Source organism: Corvus moneduloides, chromosome 19 (assembly GCF_009650955.1).
Source record: "Corvus moneduloides isolate bCorMon1 chromosome 19, bCorMon1.pri, whole genome shotgun sequence".
Classification (NCBI taxonomy): Eukaryota; Metazoa; Chordata; class Aves; order Passeriformes; family Corvidae; genus Corvus; species Corvus moneduloides.
In genome coordinates this window covers 3135794-3157435 of record NC_045494.1, presented here as the reverse complement: position 1 = coordinate 3157435, position 21642 = coordinate 3135794, and the positions used below count along the sequence as shown (strand labels likewise).

At 41.8% G+C, this 21642-nt stretch overlaps 2 protein-coding genes across 9 annotated transcripts in view; both read left to right on the top strand.

Annotated features, from left to right (window-relative positions):
* The first annotated feature begins 2033 nt into the window (after nt 1-2033).
* APOH (apolipoprotein H) lies at nt 2034-9022 on the top strand. Of its 2 annotated transcripts, XM_032129184.1 has the most exons (8): nt 2058-2173; nt 3300-3476; nt 4096-4192; nt 5514-5590; nt 6144-6332; nt 6940-7119; nt 7591-7788; nt 8624-9022. In XM_032129184.1, the coding sequence occupies exons 1-8, from the start codon at nt 2110-2112 to the stop codon at nt 8692-8694; spliced, it is 1053 nt and encodes a 350-aa protein (XP_031985075.1). In that variant the 5' UTR covers nt 2058-2109; the 3' UTR covers nt 8695-9022. The 2 variants fall into 2 exon arrangements, with proteins under 2 accessions (XP_031985077.1, XP_031985075.1); XM_032129186.1 differs by lacking the exon at nt 3300-3476 and having other exon boundaries at nt 2034-2173.
* Nucleotides 9023-13142: 4120 nt separating this feature from the next.
* CEP112 (centrosomal protein 112) overlaps nt 13143-21642 on the top strand; it is a 157814-nt gene continuing 149314 nt past the window's right edge. For 6 of the 7 annotated variants that reach the window (XM_032129016.1, XM_032129013.1, XM_032129015.1 and 3 more), the window contains exons 1-5: nt 13143-13500; nt 14168-14288; nt 14568-14758; nt 15464-15612; nt 20916-21006. In XM_032129016.1, coding sequence (XP_031984907.1) covers nt 14189-14288; nt 14568-14758; nt 15464-15612; nt 20916-21006 — 531 coding nt within the window. In that variant the 5' untranslated portion in view covers nt 13143-13500; nt 14168-14188. Of the gene's footprint in view, nt 13501-14167; nt 14289-14567; nt 14759-15463; nt 15613-20915; nt 21007-21642 lie in introns of those variants that run through there. The other variant, XM_032129018.1, reaches the window with a different exon arrangement.

Genomic DNA, 21642 nt, shown 5'->3' with positions numbered 1-21642 from the left:
CCAGGCTGCTCCAAGCCCTGTCCAGCCTGGCCTTGTACACTTCCTGGGAGACAGGCCACAGCTTCTCTGGGCTACCTGTACCAGAGCCTCACCATGCTCACAAGGAACAATTTCTTCCCAATATCCCATCTAATCCTGCCCTCCTTCACCTTAAGGGCTTTCCCCCTTGTTCTGTCCCTCCAAGCCCTTGTCCCAAGTCCCTCTCCAGCTCCTGGAGCCCCTTTAGGCCCTGGAAGGGGCTCTGAGGTCTCCCTGAAGCTTTCTCCTCTCCAAGTGAACACCCCCCACTATCCCAGCCTGGCTGAGAGCAGAGGGGCTCCAGTCTCATAATTAACTCAGTGTGCTCCTCTGGACTTCTCCAGTTCTGGAACATACACAGTTATTTTTAACATACTTTCAGATGTTTCTTATTGCAGAGAATAAGTTTTCAAGAAGAATCACAACATTGGCAGTTACTCTGCGCTTATGTGAAATATGTAAATATTCATTCCCCTGTCCCTTTCACATGCAGTTTTAAGTCTCAATTTTAGGAGCACTAAAGTTTTCGCTCACAATAATCGATGGGAAAATGAACGTGCAGGTAATGTAACTTTTTTTTTCCTTGTTTTTTAGTAGTACAGAAACGTTGGAATTTCCCGTTTAAGGCAGAGCGCGTTGCGTCCCCTGCTGCGCGCCAGAGGAACTGCGTGTGAGCAACACCAAAATGCCCCAACTTGCTGCCATCCATTCCCGGTATTTTAAACACAGAAAAGTATATAATCCAAATATCGGGCAGATCTAAGGAAGGATTTAAGCCAGAAGCAATAAAGTTCATTACAGCAGTGTGGCTTTAAGGGAAAAGCTACTCGTGAAAGAAAGGAGGAAGAAGCAGGCTGTGACAAATGGAAAAATAATCAGATGTAAATACAGAAAATTAAGTCAATCTTTTTCTGTTGGTTTAGCAGTGGTACTTTGCCCTTCAGCAATGTGTATTTGGTAAATACTCTGAGTAGGACATTCATAGCCTTTTCTTTCTGAGAAGAATAGCATGTTCCCAATTGTTTAATGTTGTGGCTAAAATTTTTGTTTCAAATACAAACAGAGAAATTTCATAAAAAAACCCCAAACAAACTATTGGAGATCCCAGCAGTAAGAGCTTGACATAACCCAGCTTCTCTCAGAGCTTCAAATGTCCCTCACTCCCCCTCACACGCTGTGAGTCAGCAGGGGAGGAGGATACTTAGATTAGAAACACCAAACTGTGGAACAATCATTACACAAATGTTATTTTGGTTGCACTTCAGATGCTCCTGCAGTTAAAATCTGCTAAATTAGGAGAACTGCAGTGATCAGAACCTCAGCCAATACCTGTTGAGTTCTGACTTGATGACCCAAACTTGCAGCTCCGAAACAAGGCTTTATGCCACCCAAAAATATGATTTATAACCCCCTTGTCACAAGTAAGCACAAGATTCATCATTTCAGCCTTCCTGCAGTGCTGGCACTGAGCACTGTCTCTGCTGCTTTTGGTTATCTGGTAATTGGGAGACAACAGGAATCAGATCAAACTGGGCCCTGAAGCCTGAAGTTTCAGGCCAGATCATCATCTATGTAAACTGGCATGAGGTTGGTACATCACTGGAGGCACATGACAATACAATGTCACTCCAAAACAGATCAGTTTGCCTTAAAATTGTCTTGCTATAACTATCAGGAGTCTTTGGTACACAGAAATGTCCACGCTCGAGTGATAAACATGAGCCTCGGAGTGAGAGTTCTATTATTCAACCCAATTTTGCATTCCAAATACCCCCATCCTACACAGATGTTGAGAGTACTGTTTTTCCCAACACCATCAGTCCCAACAGGAGAAGCTCTGCAGAAACAACCAGAGAGGAGCCTGTGTGGAGCAGAAATTGCCATCTGAATTCCTGCATTATGCACTAAATGAAACATGTGATGGTTGCTTCAGACTTTATTAGCAGCGACACAAGGAAGCTTTTATCTTCTGTTTACTGGGATGGAAATAAACACAAAGAGTTAATATGTAACCATCCTTTTGTGGGTGCCCTCGTTTTAAGGGAAGAGCACTGGCCTGGGGGGCACTCGGGACGTCGGGGACTGGCAGGGATGCACCCCCTGGCACTGCTCGGGTGCCTCGTGGCTCTGAGCCACTGCGCTCTTGCGTCCAAAGGTGAGTGTCTTCCACTTCCTATGGGCAGCCCCATCCTGAAGTGGGAATGGGTGAAACTGGAGAAAACAATGGGATTTTAAAGCCTCTAGATAATCCTGGTCAAGAGTTTTGAACAGGGGTTTTCTCTAGAAAGCTTTTCTTCTCTTTTCCCTTTCCATTCTTTCCTCTGTCTCTTCCTGTGGTGAGGTGAGTGGCTGTGTACAAAAGTATAAAATGAAGGAAAGCAGAAGAAATGCTGACAGATGTTGTGGGAGCCAGGCTGCCTGGATGCCAGGGGGGAAGTGTGTGTGCCAGCAATTAACCTGCTCCATCTCTGCTCATCTGCTCACTCCTCCATGCCCGCACAACTCCTGCCTCACTTTTCTCCTCCTTTCCTCCATGCCAAGGGCTCTGGGAACTGTCTCATGTCCCCTCTCCCTGTGTTTGCCATTTATTTCTCCATCCTGAGCCCCGTGTCCCTCTGTGCTCTCCCCACAATGCCAGCAGGAGCCTCTCTCTGTGTCCTCAGCAGGAGCTCAGGCTGCACCCTCTGTTCCTCCGTTGCTGTTCCCTCCTGTTCTCACCCTCTGGGTGATGAGTTGTTCATGCTGTCAACGTGTTAGAGCTGTTTGGGAATCAGAGCTGTCTCATGTAACAGAGGGTCTACTCCAGTGAACAGAAAAATTGGAGAAACCAGAGGAAAAAAAAAAGAAATTTAATTACAAGAAAAAATACCTGATTTCAGGCTGACCCCACCAAACTGATTTAGATTAAAAATGAAAGGCATTCGTTTGCTTCTAAGTCCCTCTCACCCTGTTTTTTCCAAGGTAATTTACTGTAATTGACTCACTTTGTGCACCACCTTCATAAATCTATTTTGAAGGAAAAGTGAATTTTAGTTTAAAAAGTGACATAGAATCTAATTGGGGCCATTGATAGAGATGCTGGGGAGAAGAACAACATGGTTTTTTCTGGCTAATACTTACGGCCACCATCAGCTGCCTCAGTTAAGACAAAAGGACAGTGTAGCTCAGGGCAGGGAGATACTGTAACTCATAATAATAGCGAATCCTCTGCTACTGCTGAGAAATAAAAACAGCTCCAGTTTTTTTACCCAATTTCTTGTAAAATATCTCCTCTCCTCCAGTCTGTCCCAGGCCACCAGAAGTTCTCTTTGCCACAATTAATGTAGACAAAAAGGTGTATGAAGTGGGTGAGGAAGTGGAATACACCTGCCGGCCCGGGTTCATGCCCAACAGTGGGCAGAGGAAGTACACCTGCCTCCCGACCGGCAAGTGGGCCTTCAACACCCTCCTCTGCCTCCGTGAGTAACAGCAACTCCTGCTCCTGCATTTACGGCGTGCATGGATCTGAAAAGGACATTTTATAATCCATGTGAGGAATGGGATGTATTTAAACAGATCTCTCTCCAGAATACAGATCTCTCTCCAGTTTTTCCTCCCTCACTTGTTGGAAGACAGCAAGGCGTAGGGGAAGAGGGGTGGTAACAGGGGAAGGATCTTCCCATCCATGTCCCACACTTCCCTTTAAGCCCCTGCTCCTGGATGGGGATGGAGATTGGACCTGACACTGTGAATCTTTATCTGCCCCAGCCCAGCAGCACTTATTCTCTAACAGCACACACTGCTTGATAACCCCTGCATTTATTGCATTCCTCAGTGGACATTTTTATCATTTCAATGCAGAGAAGTTACGTTCCTTAGACAATCAAGTGTTAAAAATATTTAATCACAAAAACTTGTATTTTGATAGACACATAGAACAGCCAGACTTGTGGAATGTAGTACATGGGAGTGGAGAAATATGAAAGACACCAGGATGAATCTTTATGATCTATCTACTTGTTCCCATTATAATGAAATTGTTATTTCATGCCTAATGAGATAATGTTATCCTTTTTTAAAAAAATATTTAATACACAGCAAAGAGATGTCCCCCTCCTCCCCCGCTGAAGAATGGGAAAATGGATTTTGAAGAGTTCCAGTACCAGAGTACTGTAACTTTCTCATGTGATCCAGGGTAAGTGTTCCTTTCCTCATGCTGACAAATAAACAACCTAAATCACATTGTAGTATCACCCATCTGCAAGACAGAGAACATAGAAAACTGCACATAAAAACTCATCTACATTTCAGAAATCATTAAAAAAAAGCCTGTCTGGTGATCCACCTCAGTCCAGTCTTGGCTATAACATTATGGAGCTTTGCTACTCCAAAGAAAAGTCTTACAAACATGGAAACCACCAAAATAGCAGAGATAGGGATTTTATGCAAAGATTTATTCTGGACTGCTTTTCCCTGCTTTTCAAATCCTCTTGTTACATCATGAGATGAAATCCAACAGCAGTGAGTAGATAATCTCCATCAAAGTTATGCTGTCGGGCTCTGGAGACTGGAAATTGTGTTTCTATGCCTTTCCAAGCTCAGTAAATGAAAACATGAGGTTAATCCTAACTTACCTGCAGTAAATGCACTTCTACTCAAGGCTACTCGTTAGCTTTAGAAATGAGGATGCATTTTAAAAAATAGTTATGGTAAATGCAGGGAAGTACTTGATAGTGGCAGGTATTTAATTGTACTTGGGTAATTAATGACTGAACAGTGCTTTCCTGGAAGGTCACAGGTGAGACACAGCCTAGAGCTCACTGAGAAGTGCCAACAGCCTCAACAACTTCCTTCTGTAAAACAAGAGCAAGATAAGGAATAAATAAATTCAACTATGACACCAAATGTAGCAATGGGACTTCATTTGATTTTGCTAATTAGAATTTACTGGTTTTCAGCTGTGTGCTATTGAAATGCCAGACACGTGATGAATATTTCTTTAAAACCCAGAGTAAATGCTAATAGTGTGAGTGCAGAGGATGGGAGAGAAGTGTGTAATGTGCATATGGAAATTGAAATGTCTGTGACTAAAATACAATAATGCACCTCAGTGACTTTAGTTCTTAAGAGTGCTGAGTTCTTTCCAATATTTGATCCTAATTGCCATGATTAACTAGGAAGTCCTCCCAAGAAACCATAACATTTGCATTAGCAATCACAGATCAATGTTTGCTATTTACATACATCCATAGTATTAATCAATCGTAGAAATTAATATGTAAAACAGAATATAAAGTAGAAACAACAAAATGTCTTCTTGTATCAAGCCTTCTGCCTGGATCTTTGCAATATTTGAATATTAACAATTTTTCAGATCTGATTCTAGAATTCCTTTGAGGTCAGGAATTGCTAAACTAAAGAAGGATTTCAGAGTTGGACTCTTAATTCTGTTCATGAGAAATGACAGATCTTTGATTGATCTCCCTGTTCTGATAACCAGGACTGTTTGTTTCCAGCTACAACCTCGTTGGGTCAAGAACAAGCCAGTGCATGGCAGATGGAAAATGGACTGGAACTTTTCCACAGTGTCAACGTATGTGTTTCAATAACAAAGAACTATTCTATCCTTATTCCTATTCCAGAACAATTGCATTCCATTGCTCAAATTATATATACTCTTATTCAGAAGTCTCCTCTAGTGCTGTGCAAAAGCTGGTCAGGAAAAATCAAGCAGAATGCTGCATATTTGGTTTTATATGTGTGGATTTTAGAGAAACACACTTTAAAGGTCTGTACAAAAGGTCGGGATCAGGGATGCTATTTACAGCTGAAGGTAAGATGCTTATCCACTCAAATTCCTCCTCCCTGTGTATAAAAAGAGGATATTGTCATGCCTTTGTACTTATGCAGGGTTTTGCTATAACCTATCCTGCAAAAACACGTTACTGAAAAGCAATAATATTGTCTGAAAAATCCAGGAAAGCTCATGAATTCCATACTCTGAGGCCCCTGTCACTTTTAATTTAAACTATGTTTTGCCAGTTATGATTCCATGTGGGTTCATGTAGTCATAAGAATGTTGCTCCTCTGATTCTACAATAATTATATCTTTAAGCCTTAATTTTCTCAATGCTGTGCTTTTGTAGCGGTGACTTGTGCACCTCCATTGCTCCCGGAATTCGGGGTCCTCTCTTACCGTCGCTTAAATCCTGGAAATGTCTCTCATTTCCTGGACACGATCCTGTTTGAATGTGTCCCTCCTCTCGCCCTGATTGGGAATGAGACAGCCATCTGCATGGCCAATGGGACCTGGAGCAGCATTCCAGTGTGCAAGGGTGAGTAACTCACTTTTATCCACACCAAAAAATATTACTGAAATTATATATACGGAACTAAATGAACAACAATATTTTAATTTTTTTTTTACAGCTGTTATTGCAAACACACAGCACAATTATTCTGCAGTTGAATTCTGCAATCATTCAGGCTCGTGGTTCAAGGGGATTGCTAACCCACGGCACACAACTGGATTGACAAAATATTTGCTGCAGGTGTAAAGGTTATATAAACAAACCCTGCTAAACGTGGTGCACAGTGGGAAACCTGAGCATGGCCTCCAGTGTGCAGCCAAAATTTGATTCTAAGTGCTCAGATTCACCTAAGAAACAGTCAACCTGACTCTCAGTCCTAAAAACTTCCCTGCTTTTAGTAAAATTACACCATGTTTAAATCATGTTATAACCACAGATTGCAATAGATGTGTGTTTAAAACAAGAAATGTTTATTTATTTGTTGTGGTTTTTAAGCTCTTTCCCCTGGCTGTGTTTTCCTGTGAAAGAGGCTGCAATGAACCACCATGAAAGATTTTATCCATTTTTCAGGGATATAATACGGTGTCTTTTCGACCCATGACACTGATAAAGCTTTGGTTTTGTCCCCCAGTTGTCACCTGCCCCACTCCAATAGGAATAGAAAATGGGTTCATAGAGTTTGCTGTCCGCAGAACGTATCACTACAACGAAAGTGTCAGCTTTGGCTGCCAGCCTGGCTATGTGATGGAGGGATCCAAGCATTCCCGCTGTGAAAACACTGGAAACTGGTCCACGAAGCCAGCCTGTAGAGGTAAGCACACCCCCTCTCTTAGAAACCAGGAATCAAACTGAATTCTTCCATCAGACCACTGCTCTGACTGTTGAGTTGTCATTCCTTTGTGCTAGAGCTGTGCTCAAGAGGAAGCCAAAAAAGGAATTGCAAGGCCCTGATAATCTAAACCCACTCCCAACACTAAATGTTGTATGACATGATGTATCTGAACCGACTTCAGTGATCAGCCATGCAACTTTATTTTGTCTGAGTATTTCCTCTCCTCTTCCTATTTCACACCATTAGAAATTTTACTGAGGCTGGATTTTCACTGGAAGCTTTTGACCCTGTACTTCAGGGTCTGAAGTTGTTCAGCATTTTAATACCAGCAGAAGTTCTGTCTATATGTGGGACACATTTTCATTCCCAAATGTCACCTATACAGAATTCTGATGGCATCTAATCTACCCCCTTTTCAAACCTGTTCCTTATAACTGGATTTTTTTACAGCACCATGTAAAATACCAGTTAAGAAAGCTGTAGTATTGTACAATGGTGAGAAGAAGAGAGTTCAGAACGACCTGAAGGATGGCATTCTGCATGGGGAAACTGTATCCTTCTTCTGCAAGAACAAGGAAAAATCCTGTGCCTACACTGTAGATGTGGCATGTGTGGATGGCAACTTCACCCTCCCTGCCTGTTTCAAAGGTATGAGCCAAGCTGATCACAAACCAGCTCCTGGTGGAGGAATTACAACTGCTTTAATGTGGGGGACAATGTCATAATTCATCTTCAAGCCCTACTTGAGTGGCTATTTGAGTTATTGGGTATTTGAGTTATTGGGTATTTTGGAAGAAAATGGCCTGAGGAGAGAATGCCTGGCAAGAATTTTATTTTGGTTGTGTCAGAGCCCTGCTTTAATTCCTCTCCTGTTCTAGAAGATGTTATTTAAGGGTGGTCTAGCCCAAAGAAAAGGCCATACGTGAAGTATTCTGGGATTTCACAAATCCTTGGATCAGCACCTTCTTTAGGGATAAAGAGCCTGAACACTGCTGCAAGCTTGAGAACCTGATGTATTCCCTCCTATTCTGGTGAATTATTCCCACCTTATGCTGATAAGGAAAACACTTTGGACCGAGAGTGTTGAAAAGCAGCTGAGAGCTGTGGGGAAGAGTTGATGCTGGAGGAACTGCTTCACAGACACACAGGCTTTTAGAATAAATAAACAGACATTACCAACTTTGTTAGCAAGAGGAAATGTTTCACATTTGTTTTGTCAATATTCATTGCATAGAATTTTCCTTGTAAATTTTATTTTCATTTGTAAGTGAAGGAAAAGCACAGCCTATGCACTATGAAAACATCTCTCCTCACATCTGGCTTCTGATACACATAGCTCAGCTTTATTAAGATAGAAATTAAAACAGTGTATTTCTTCCACCACTTTCACTATGATGCAAAGATTGACTGCTCACCTCGCTGTTGTTTTCAGCTATCACACGTTTCAAGAATTTAACCCAAGCTCTTCACTTGTGTCCAACAGAACGTGGCTTTTTTTCAACTCTGGTGAAGAAGGACCCCTCAGACATGAAAGCATGTGAAGATGAAGCCTGAAGCAGAGAAATAACACAGTACGAAGTTTCTGCCTTACTGAGACAGAACATTCCACATATGAGAGGAAAACTTAGGCCTTGTGAACGTAACTCTGGTCCTGTGAGTGTAAATTTCCAGGTGAACTCCGGACTCTCTGAAAGCTCTTTTCCCTCCCACCATCCCCACCAGTCTCTTCCACATCATTTCAGACATTAACTTCCATTCTCTTGTCACTGCTTTCTTCCAAATCCCTGCACTACTGCTTCTCTTTCCACATTTCCAACGTTTATGCAACTGTAAATGACTTCCTCAATAGCAGTTGCTTTACAATAAAGTGATTTTCAGCCACTACTGTGTTCTTATTTAATATTACCTAATCATCAATCAGATCCTTCATCTCTGGACTGATTTATAGCAAAAGGCCTTAATCATTAGTAATTACTGGGTTCTGATTCCATTAGCACTCCCCTGTGACAGGGAGTGGACCTTTAATTATAGAGAGACAGAGGGTCATGAGCCTGCGATTTTCCAGAGTTTACGTAAGTAGAAAGACTGAGATTTCCCAATGAGTGTAGAACCCAAGTATCCAACCATGATTTAAACATCAGTATGATCAGAGAAAGGATTTTTAATATTTCTAAAAAAATTTGCCTAAGTTAGTATGACTATCTAGGTTTTTGAGATTCTAACTTCACCTGAAACTGTTTTAAACCACTGTTAATTTTTACCACTGTTTCAATATTACACAATATAATTGCTTTAGGTTGTTTTTTTTTAAAGAGAACTGTACACCATTGCGCAACAGATCCCTGGTCACTAAGTAGCTCTGAAGTAAATCGTACTTTTAATTTGATTTATGATACAGGCAGCTCACTGGTATGATCCAGTCTGGCAAGTTTTGTGCTTATGTCTGTATTTTCATTCAGAAAAAGTAATTATAATTTCAACATACTAGAAAGTGATAAAGAAATATTTGTGGTACACATATAATAAATTGTCATGAGTCATACATGGTTCCCTCTGCAGTTTAAAAGCCTTTTCTTTGATAAAAAGCATGAGCTCTACAGTAAGTAATCCACTGCAGAACTTTTAAAAGGAACATTTAACATTAAGATCAAACTACTTGTGAGATGGTAGAGCTGCCATTAAAGAACTCTGAACATACTCTAATTATCTTTTTTCTTTTTTTTTTAAGGCTGCATATGAATATTTTAATAGTATGACTGATAGAATTTGTCCTTATGCTTCCTATTTTTAAGGAGAGATTGAGGCAGCTATTATTAAGCATTTAGTACTTTGTACTCAGCAACAATTTAATTTTCTAATGCAGAGACAGACAAATTCATGCTGGCAACTGAAGTGGGTATTTCGTTGGTGCAGTTTTGGTTCTGAACATGTTTAGGTGGGATCCTCAAATGATGTTTGCAGGCCAAGATATCCATAACTCCTTCTAACACATACATAGATGAGCTGGCAGGAGCCAATTAATTTGGAAATCCAGTCTAAATGTCGTGTGGATCCATCTCTGGGATCAGGATGTTCAGGACAGTTGCTGAGATAGCAAACACAGTTTAATATTAACTTGCGTTTCACAGCAAACCCTGTGAAGTTGGCATACGTAAACTTAGCACTCACTGCCACCCAAACGCTGCTTGCCCCTGAAATTACTTGTGTTTTGCACAAAAACAGCTGCCCCAGGAAAACTGAGGCTTTTCTAAGGAAGTTTTCCCAGTTCTACTTACCAATGCAGTAGGATAATGACAGAACACGCTGGCTGGCCCTGCTTCCTCACTGGATATGCAGCATTGGAATACTTGAAAGGTTCACCCTTAGGAGTCAATGCTCACATGCTGAATTTATTATCTACTCTCCCGAAGCAAGAAGAGGGAGAAAAAAAATCTGTGACCTGTTAACTCTTTGAAGTAATGAGGTGTTTGTGAATCACAACTTTTCAGACATGAAAGATTTGCTTAGAAGTTCTGAAAAATAATGTCTTGCAACTCCAAGTGTTCCAGAAGCTAGTATGAGGCAATGAAACCTGCCTTCTTTTTTTTCTATACTTTTGAGATGTTTGAAAAAATGCCTTAAGCTGTGTTCATGTTACTTGTGGCAACCTGCCGAGACAGTTAAAGAGATGAGAATATGGTAAAATGTGGTGAAAACAAAAGGACTGAATATGCTTTACTTAAATGACCCTATTTTTACAATTCAAATTGAGAATTTGTTCTGTATTCTGGTTGGGATATCTTTGTGTTCTACATCAGTGTATCTACAGCGATTTCCTCAGGAGGGTCAGGGCACATCAGTGCTCCTCATGTCCAGGCTGCAGCTTTGGCTGGAGATGAGACCTCAGTCATTTCTTCAATCCTTTATTTTTCTTTATGTTTTTTTTGGACAGAAGTGATGCAATTGTCAAATCACTTCAGGTAGGCTCCAACCTCTCTGGCCACTCTGCTCTGCCTTGGGAAGCAGACCCAGAAACTGGATCTATTCCCTCAGGAAATTTCTCCTGCAGTAGTGGTTCCAATCATTGATTTTGCTTGGCCTCGTGTACTTTTTCATCATATTCCAGCAAGTTCAGTTTTTCAAAGTACTTTGTGATGAGCATGCCAGAGATATATTCAAATCTGAAGGCAACATGCAGAAACACAGCAGCCTTACTCTGCTGCAAGAATCTACCATGGACTTCACACAGATGAAAAGTGTCCCATATTCCAATATAAACTAGATGACAACTATTTTAAATTTGGAATTTAAAGATAATAAATCATCCTTGTAATGTACTCTTGAGATTCTACTGTTGCCGAAATACTCCACCACTGATTTTTGCACTGTTTCTATGCAAATGTGGGTTTAAGGCATGCTGAGTAGGCCCCAGTGTAGCTGTCAGAGCCATCACCCAATGAGCCCGAACACGGAATCATTTCTGCTGAAGATTAGCTGAGAAGTCAAAGAAAACAGCCAATTTCCTACTGTACGTGTAAGGATTTCGTTTGATGTGTATGTGCGTCTGAATCGAGCTCAGAAGTGCTGAAGAGTTTGTTTGTTCGAGATAAAAGCACTTTAGACACTATACACAGAGCAAAGCCCATGACATATTTTGATGACAAGAGAAATAAATGAGTCGAAGAGGTCAGAGGGTTTATTTGGGATCATACATACACACAATCATTTCATTCAACACAGGAAGAGACTGGACAGCTGAAAGATTTCTCTAATTCTTTTGGATTAATTGATGGTTTTCTTGAAATGGCTACAAAACAAGTACAACCCATGGGTTTTTTTGTAGAAGCGTCAGGCATGTGCTTTGAAATTCTTTCATTCCACAACACCCCCTCATGTTCTCTGTCCTTGGGATAGGACATGAACAACCCAGAAAACACGAGCAGTATGGAGCATATTTAATCGCTCTATTACCTACAAGAAAATATTTGAACAGATTTGACTCAGAAACTGTGGATAAAATTGGATCTGCAATTATTAAACCTTCTTCTGCAATTTCAGTTTCTGGCACCCACCCCCCAATGCTCAGGATCAAAAGCTACTTCTGATTTATTGACCTTTAACTTCAGGGTGGCAAATATTTTTCACTAAGCTCTGAATAGAAACATTTTTTTTCACCAAATATTGATCATAATGAAGATATATCCATCCCTTGTCCCAAGTCCCTCTCCAGCTCTCCCGGAGCCCGTTTAGGAACTGGAAGGGGCTCTGAGGTCTCCTGGAGCCTTCTCTCCTCCAGGTGAACACTAGATCCCAGCTTGGATCCAGAGGGGCTCCAGCCTTCAGATCATGTCTGTAACCTCCTCTGGACTCTCTCCAGTAGCTCCAAGTCCTTTCTGTGCTGGGCCCCAGGGCTGGGGCAGCTCTGCAGGTGGGATCGCACCTGAGCGGGGCAGATGGGCAGAATCTCCCCTCTCCTGCTGCCCTCACTGGGGGATCAGCCCGGGGCGCACGGCCGGGTAGAGCTGCTCACCCACCAACATTCCCAGGTCCTTCTCCCCAGGAATGCTCCACCCCGCCTGTGTTTGTGCTGGGGATCGGCCAAATCCAGGTGCAGCAGAAATTCGTACTTGGTATCTCCCGTTTCTCCCTAGGAGCTCCCCGAGGCTCTGGTGGGGACTCCTGAGGCGTTTCCCGAGCGTGTCTGAGCGGATCAGTAACTGTCTGCGCAGGGAGGTGAAGCTGGGGGAGAGCACTGGGTGTAGCCATGACCGCAGTGCTGAGGTGTGGTGACATTCATCACTTCGGGCAGGAATCTCAGAATCATCCAGTCCAGCTCCTGGCCCTGCACAAGACACCCCAACAATCCCACCCTGTGCATCCCTGAGAGCGGTGTCCAAACGTTCCTGGAGCTCTGGCAGCCTTGGGGCCGTGTCCATTCCCTGGGCAGCCTGTTCAGGGCCCGAGCACTCTCTGGGGGAAGAACCTTTTCCTAATATCCAACCTAAACCTCCCCTGGCACAACTCCAGCCGTCCCCTGGTTCCTGTCTCCGGTCACGGGAGGGAAGAGCCCAGCGCCTCTCAGAGCTGTGACTGCGTTTCCGCGGTGCCACAGCAGCACCTTCCTCGCACTCGCTCAATCCCAAGAGCTTTTCCCATTCCTGGGGACGAACAACGCCCCAGCCCACCCCCGCTCCCACCACTGCGGGCTGTGCTCGGGGGCTCCGTCCCACCCGCCCGAGGCCGCCGGGCCGGGCTGGCCCCGGTCACCGCGGAAACGGAAACGCGCGGGGCCTGGGGCCGCCGGGAGCGGGGCCGGTTTGAACGTTCGGCCGCCGCCGCCGCCGCCTTTCCCCCCGTGGCCGCCACCCGGAGCCCCCCGAGGTAACGGGGCACGGCCCGCAGGGCACGGCCGGGGCAGGGAGGGGTGCAGGGGACACTTGTGTACGCTCCGGGCCGGGGGCACGGCCGGGGGCCGATGCTGACCGCAGGGAAGGGCCCTGGGGCGGGCCCGGGTGTGCGGCTCCGCTGGCAGAGAAACGTGTTCACTGCTGGAGTGTCCAAAGAAAGGTCCCCACTCAGCTGGGAAATGAACGGCAGAGGAGGGAAGAGCGCTGCTCTTTCCGGTGCTGCTTCCTCAAAAACAGTCCTGACAGCATTTTTGGTTCTTTTAACTATAGCTCCTCTTGCTGTTTTCCACCCCTTTCCGCCTTCTTCTTTAAAAAACTCCCTCTAATTCTGAAGAATAGCAAGTTAGGAGTGCAGCATCACACAAACGCCTTGAGGTGTTTTATACTAATTGGGTGTAATGAATACATTTATTGTGTGGTTGGCTATTCAGTTTCAAATCTAAACAAGCACATTCTTGTAGATTACACTGAGTACCTGTTATTTACAAAGAATCTTAGTTTTGTGTTTATTTGAACGTAACAACACATCTCGTTTCACTTCCTGTATTGTTCCGGGCACATCTTTGTGTGGCCTAAGATAAACAGAGACTGATGTAAGATAGTATTTGACCTTTTCTACATCAATGTCATTAATTTTGCAGGTTACTCTGTGTTCTTTCAAAATGAACAGTGAAGAGGAAATAAAGGAAAAACTGGATGCAGAATTAGATCGCTGTGTTGTGGCTATGAAGCCCTATGTCCTAAACCTGAAGCATAGTTCAGGTACATATGGTAAAATGTGCATTTAAACACTAATAACAAAGTCCAATGTTTGTGGAATATGTAAACTTGAACTATTGTCAAAGACTTATTTTTAATCGAGGTATTTAACCATTTCTTTTACTTGGTTCAGTCTTTTGGATTTTTTTTGTTTGTTTTGCTTTAAAATTTAGGGTAGGAGGGAGAAACCTACAAAATTGGTGACCAGTGGTGGCTTCTGTTTTCTGAATGTGTTTATTTGCTCTGAAAATGTATAGTGACTATGTATATCTATATTTTCAGAAAGAAAAAGATGCTCACTGTGGATTAAAAAACTCTGCAGACCTTCAGGAACAGGCATAGGAATAGTGGGAAGGGAGAATCGAAACTTGTATGCAAAACTGCTGCTCCACATGCTGCAGAGAGGAGTTCTGGATGGTCCCTTCACCCAAAAACCAGAGGAAGGAATGCTGAAAACTTTGCCTGCCTACATGGTGGGTGTCATTTCTTTATAAGACAAACTTGCTGAAATGCATCCTGAAATCGCTTTTCCATCTTTGATTTGGCACAATGTCAAAAACAATTCTGAATGGGTTGAGTGGAACTGCATGTGATAAATAAAGGCAGTTCTTGTAATTGATGTTGGGAAAGCCTTTCAATGGGCAAAACTTGTTGAGACCTGTATCTTCAAAATTCTGGTTAGAAGGCTTTTAAAAATAGGTGTTTTGAAGGAGCAGAAAGGTAATCTTTTTCTAGTTCTTTGATAATAAAAGGCCCTTGAGGCTTTCTTTTGTCCTAATCAGTAGATAGTTCTTGTGAAAGGAAAAATGTACTTAAAGGTGGTGACTTTAGTAGCCTGAGATGACTATAGAGTTCACACAGACATTGTTAAAGTTGCAGTTTGTTTTCTGAAGAACTGAATATGCTGTGTCAACCCTTGGCATAAGATTCAGTGAGATAACAGTGCCAATTTTTGCTAAAATTACCCATGCTGTAAGAAGTAAAGTATTGGAAAATATTTACTCTGTCTCCATGAATTCCCGTGGGTTGGGAAGGTGGCATTCGCACAGCTCACTGACTTCACTGGAAAAGGAGCGTTCGTACTGCAGATCCTCCTGCGAGAAATGACAGTAAGAGTGTAAAGAATGTATCGGTGTAAATATATTCCCATGTTGATCTTCCATTTGTTCTCATTATAGTCAGTTTATTTTGATGAACCAAGTTCACCAAGAGTTCGGAACAGTAGCCCTGACTGCTACCCTGAGTGGGTGGTGGGAGAGCTGGGAAACCATGAAAGTAATGTATCTTCTGTGGAGGAATCATCTTCAGCAACACCACCTGCACATGGGTAAGGTTCCTGTCCTTGCTTTAGTCAGTGTTTGATTTGTATTTAAAAGATGTTTGATTTGATAAGCTCTGGATGTCCCAGTTTGTGTGAGTTTCTTGCACTCCCTCATAGACTCACCATCAGTGTTTGTGCTTTATACACAGAAACTCTGGTAACAACTTCAATGTAATGAGAACTTCTAGACTCCTCTGTCCTTGCTTTTCTCAATTATGTCTCCCCTGGCTCCTGTGCATCTTCTTCTATGTTCCATCCCTCTATCCTCTTTCCCTTCCTCTTGTTCTTCTCCTTTCATTTACAGACATGTTAACATGGAAAATCAAGGTCTACATTTGTAGTCTAAGGCTATGATGCTGAAAGCAGCTGTTTTATCAAATAGATTTTAATGGCTTTTTTCCCTATAGATTAGGAATATAAACAAGCATACAGATGGTAGATTTAGAGGTTGTTCTATGATTGTTGCTCACAGGTTTTTTAGAGGAAACAGAATACTGGCTGCCAGCAGATAAGCAAGTTCTGCTGAGCAAGGTGTAGGTGTTTGATTTGCAGTAGCCAGTGAGCTTAAGCTGCATCCTTAGTTCCAATCAGATGAGAACAGAGCTGTTTACAGCAGGGAAAAAGGGGTGGAATGTGTCATGTTATTAAGGCTTGTTTTCCTGTTGGCTTAGAAAGATGTCCCTGCAGTATTGAAGGAGTGACAAGCTGGTCATTTGGACACTTGGAAAACTTCAGCTCTATTCTGTCCTAATTTGTGGGACTCTTAGGTAAATTCTAGTTTCATCTACTGTTCTTAAGTATTCTGGATTTTCCTACACAGTGCAACTTTGTGCTGATTATCAAGATATGTGTTCCTTTTTTTCCTTTATGTGGCTGCACTGCAGTCATGGATGGAATTTCCTCTTGTTTGCTTGTTTCAAAGTCTAGTTAATGTTTAGCTTCTCTGAAATCCCTGGTGAAGGAAGCACTCTCAGACACAGAGTGAATATTATTCAAAGCTCAGTAGGTGCTGTACAAGAGGAAGTGAGTGTTTGCTCTGCTTCTGGTTTTGTTTCATGGCTTTAGAAATACATTTGCAAGTTTTGTTTCAGAAGTCCAATGCTTCTTTAATGTCTTCGCTTACATTTTTCAGAAGTGGCCATCATTAGCTGTTCTGTTGGAGGCACACTGATGCTTATGCTGTTTATTTTAATTTTTCAATCATGTTTTTAGTTTTTCAGCAGTGATTTGGGTGACAGACACTTGCAAGTTAAATCACATTGATACTGAGTATTGTGGAACTTTTCCACACATTAACTGTGTGTAATTCTAACAATCATTTTAAAATGCTCTTAGGTCTGAGGTCTCTGTATTGTCTTTTCTTGAAGACTAGGGGCTCTTCTGGTTGCTTGCACTCATGCTCTGATAAGAACCTGTGGTTTTGACTTGTGGTTTAAGAACCAGAGGCAGAGAATGGAGAATTGCCAGCTGAGTTATGAGATTACTGCTTTGGGCTTGGTGAAACAGAGAACTGTTGGGAGGAGCTGTCCAGATACCCTTAATTAAAAAAAAAAAAAATTTAGATTTAACCTTATGAAAACAAGGAATGCATCGTGCTTTAAGAAATGTTTTTTGAGACCTTGGATAAATTTTTGTTATTGTTGTGCTGTGTCAGGATACCTGTCCTGCATCTGACCAGATGGTGTCAGTCCCTGGGAGCAGCATCATCAAATTAAAGTGTCACTCTGGGTGTTAGAAGCAATAAAACAGTACCAGCACAACTCTCCCCCATTAGGCCCAATTTAGCACATTGCTATCTCTACAAGGCCATATTTGTGGTATAAAAATATACCTGATTACTCCAAATTCCTGACTTGTACTGTCAGCTGAGGTGGGATTTGCATATTCCTCCCTCTTCATCTGACTGAGGCTGGTCCCCACTTGAGGAAAGCTGAGGTATAGTTCCATCTATTCCCTTCCTTCTTTGCCATATTTTTTCTCTCTTTTGCTGCCTGGTTTGTAGTAGAATATTGGGAATCTGATGTATTTTCCCACTCAGTGTCTGGACCTAAGATTCAGCTTGGCCTGGCAAAGTTCCCACAGTCATTTTTGGTGTAGTGCAGCTTTATTTCACTTTTTCCTTTTTATCCTGTGGGAATGAAGCAATACCTACGTTGGTGATCAGTATGGTTCCCAAGGCTCTGGTGACTTCTCTGGAGACCTGGATTGCAAATTATTCCATGCCAGGAAAAGCAGATAGATGCAATTGAATAATGTTACTGGTTTAAAGGAGTCTGGGAATTAAAAACCAGCTCTACAGGCACAGCTCTGTCAGTGGATGCTTGGACCAAGAGTGGGGCTGTGTATAAGGAAATCTGAATTTGTGTTAGAAAATCTGGATAGCTCTGTAGGTTACATAAACTAATCTTCACAGCAATGAGAAACTAATTTTCCTGCAACTTATGCAGAAAAATACTGAAGGCAAATATTTCAGCTGTTGTGTTTTGTAGAAATACAAAATATTTACATGCTTAATACTTATTTAAATGTGACCATGTTAAGATATTGCCTATATCCAACATATAGATCCTGTTTTCCTTTGTATTTACAGTTTTGGATGAGCTATCAGTGCAGGTAAAAATGTAATATATTAAATATTTCTGGATGTGCAGTTTGTAGGGATAGCCAGCAGATGGTGACCGAGTTCCACTGTATTTGTCTCTCTTCTCTGAATGTGCATTGGGAAAACTGAATCCACGGGCATGGACTATGTGTAGTTGGATGAAAATCTTGCATTCCAGCCATGACTCAGTTCTTACATTTTCTCAGGGCAAAATAGATAATGTCGGTGAGACATGTTTGAGTAACTACTTGATGTTCTTTATCTCAAGATTCTCTCCTTTCAAAGACCCAAACAAACAGAGAAGTTCTTTTCATAGTGATTTTTATCTTGCAATACAGATAATTCTGTGTTGGACAATTTCGGCTTTTTTATATGAAGTTGTTTTTCTGCCTAAATAAAAAGTAGGTAGACAAACTGGGGTGTGGATGAATAAATCTGACTAACTGGGGCTGGAAAGGTGCAGCTTTATTTTGAAATGTGAGAGGGTTTGTTTGAGAAATGTTTAGATTGGTTTGAACAGAAACCTGGGCTTTCTGACTCCCTAGGAAAATTCTACTTTATGTTTATAGAGTGTGCCTGAAAACATTGTTAAAGGTTGGTGTGTAGTCATGCTGTAGCAGGGGGGAATCAGTGGGTTTCCCTTACTTTGTTCCTAGAAGGAATATTTACTAATCTCCTTTATTAGCAGCAAATTGCTTCCTCCTCCCATGCCAGCTCCCCTTGGGCTGAAGCAGGAGGTCACAGGGCTGATATGAAAACTCTGATCATCCTTCACTCACCTGAAGTGGGAGGAAAAAGAATTAATCTTGTGCTTTTTGGAGCCCGACTCTTATTAGCAGGAGGCTGGAAAAGGGAGTGGACAGGTAGTACATACTTAATATGAGCAAAACTGTGGTCCATCCCTAACAATCTTTACAAATTCTGTTTGTAGAATCAAGTAAAGCAGCTTCATTTTCAGTTCCTCTTCAAAATAGCAAATACAGACCTAAGAATACATCTAGACTTCTGTTCTCCCTTTGGTCAATTTGAAAGTATTACAGGCAAGCTGGGTTGGGTTGTGTATTTGTTGGTATTCCTGAATCTCTCAATGATGAGGGCATGAATTCTGTTTTCTCTCATTTTTAACAATTGGAACTTTATTGCATTGTTAGGTAACCTGAGTATTGTTCAGAAAGGAAATCTGATAAGAGGGCAGATTTACTCGCAGGCAAAGATTTATCTCCCTTTAATTAAAGGTAATTTTGTGTCAGATGAAATCCTGGTAAGAAATGCAAGAGGCAGTCATTGTGTTATTATATTCCTTTTGATCTTTTTTACCTCTAAGACTTTGCTTATCTGAACTATTTACTGCTTTATAATTGTTATTGTGCATCCGTACACGTTGTTTATGTGGGATTTATTGGTGCTGGAATGGAAGGTAGGCTCCCAGTTGTATTTCTCTGTTCCCTGCTGTTCTGATGAAAGCTGGGCCCTGTGCTTCGTGAAAACTTTGTGTTTGTCTTCCTAGAAGTGACTGGTTTATAGTGTACATCCAACAGTTGTTGTTCTGTTCATAAACACTTCATTCATCTCAGTGTCTTTTTGGTACAGCAACCATCTCATCTGCTGCCAGATGGAAAAGAAGGGAGGTATTTCAATGGTCTGATTTGATTTTAATATAATATAGCCAGTCATAGGAAGGTGAAGGGACTAACAGAAGGTTTTAATTACCTTAACTGTGGATTTGATAGTGGAGTATTTGCTGAAGGATGTTTCACTACTGTTTTGGATCTTTTGCTGTATCAACCCATCTAATAAATGTTTTTTTATTTTTATTTTCTTTTGGTTTTTTCCCTGTTCTCTGGCTGAGAAATGTGTGACCAGGTGCATCAGTGACAATTCTCTTCACCTATCTGCTGATCTTCATTTGCCTTTGTTCAAGTGTTTTATTTGCAACAAAAGCTTTTCCAGAAAATCCCTGTCCAGCTCTGCTGGACAGAGCACTTGGTCATGCTTTGCTTGTGTCCTGTCTTGTGGGCTTTTCTTTGCCATCCCCCTTAAATTCCACTTTAGTCCCTAAAACAGAAATGAAATGAAACGTAGACAATCTTTGTGACTTGTTCGTTTGACATGTTCCTCTCCACCTTGGCCTTTCAAGCTACTGCCTTTGTATTGAGCTGTGTGTGTAGTTCTTGCCCTTGTCTTTGTGTGTTATAGGATCATTTACCTTGTTCTAACCTATTCTTCTGGTCTTAAAAGTCTCCCCTATGGTGCAGCCAACCATCACCTTAATTCCTCTTTCTTCTCTGAGTCACTGGACTCCATCCTATGTTGTTTTATATGCTTAGCAATTTTGTTTCAAAAACATTCTCCTAGATCAACCCTCTCCTTAGCTTGGGTTTATCCTAAAATCCTTTGGGAGATGTTGGGTGATGTAGTAAAAAAAAAGCAAAGAACACTTTTTAAGGTACTGCCATGTATGTGGTACTTCTAGAGGGTTTTTTGGTGTGGAGTTTTTTGGTGGTGATTTTTAATGGAACACTTAAGACTTTTGTTTGCCTTTAACAAGAAATTTTTTCTCTTTTCTCTCTTTTGTTTTGATCTTTCCATCTTGACAGTTTTTTTCTATATTTTAAACGATTCTATTCTTTGATTAATATCCTTTGTGTGCCACAAGCTGCTGAAAATGAATCCTTCTCTTTCTGCTTCCTCTTGTCATTAATAACAGGGAAAGATTCAATGAGAAGCCATCAGTAATATCCCGTTGTCTGAGTTCTCCTCACCGGACAGATGAAGATAACCTAGGCACGCCACTATCTGTAAGATGCTTCTCCTTTTTGTCCTAAAGCTCTACTTTCCCTGAGTTGGGTTTATATACCCTGTAAAGCTGTTATTTCCAGCTCTGTGTGGGTCATGATTCCTGTGTAAAGGTGCAGACTTCTGGGAGAGAGTGATAGGGAGGACTAAAACTCATCAAAATCTGTCCTCTGCAATTCAGGGGAGGAGAATTTCTTATAGGATGCTCTCAGTTCATCCTAATGCTTGACCTCTGTTTAGTGTCGTGTGTTCAGTGTCTGCTGCACTGTTTTCCCTGGGCTTGGCAACGTGCCTGCGTTGACATCATCTTGTATTTTGCAATAACAGATTAAAGAAAGCTGCATAGATGCCTCTGGCTCTGTTCAGTGATGGTTGACCTCTGAAAGAGTGAATTTTGGACAGTTTGTTTCATCAGACTTTCCACACTGAGCATTGTGACTGATGAAAGGGCATTGAATGGGCTTTGTCTAAAACCCTTTTAGTCCAAAGTATTCATTGATGTTGTTTATATAGTTGCAAGCATTTGCACTGACAGTTACTCCTGACAAATGTGTCATACCAAGAAATGCGCTGTTTACCCTCCAAAATGTGCTCTGTGGCCTTGCAGTGTCCTTCACCACACCTAGAACAACCCTCAC

Coding starts and splice junctions, on each gene's coding strand:
- APOH (XM_032129184.1), top strand. CDS start 2,110: ATGCACCCCCTGGCACTGCTCGGGTGCCTCGTGGCTCTGAGCCACTGC. Junction 2,174..3,299: donor CTGCGCTCTTGCGTCCAAAG/GTGAGTGTCTTC, acceptor CCTCTCCTCCAG/TCTGTCCCAGGCCACCAGAA. Junction 7,789..8,623: donor CCTCCCTGCCTGTTTCAAAG/GTATGAGCCAAG, acceptor TGTGTCCAACAG/AACGTGGCTTTTTTTCAACT.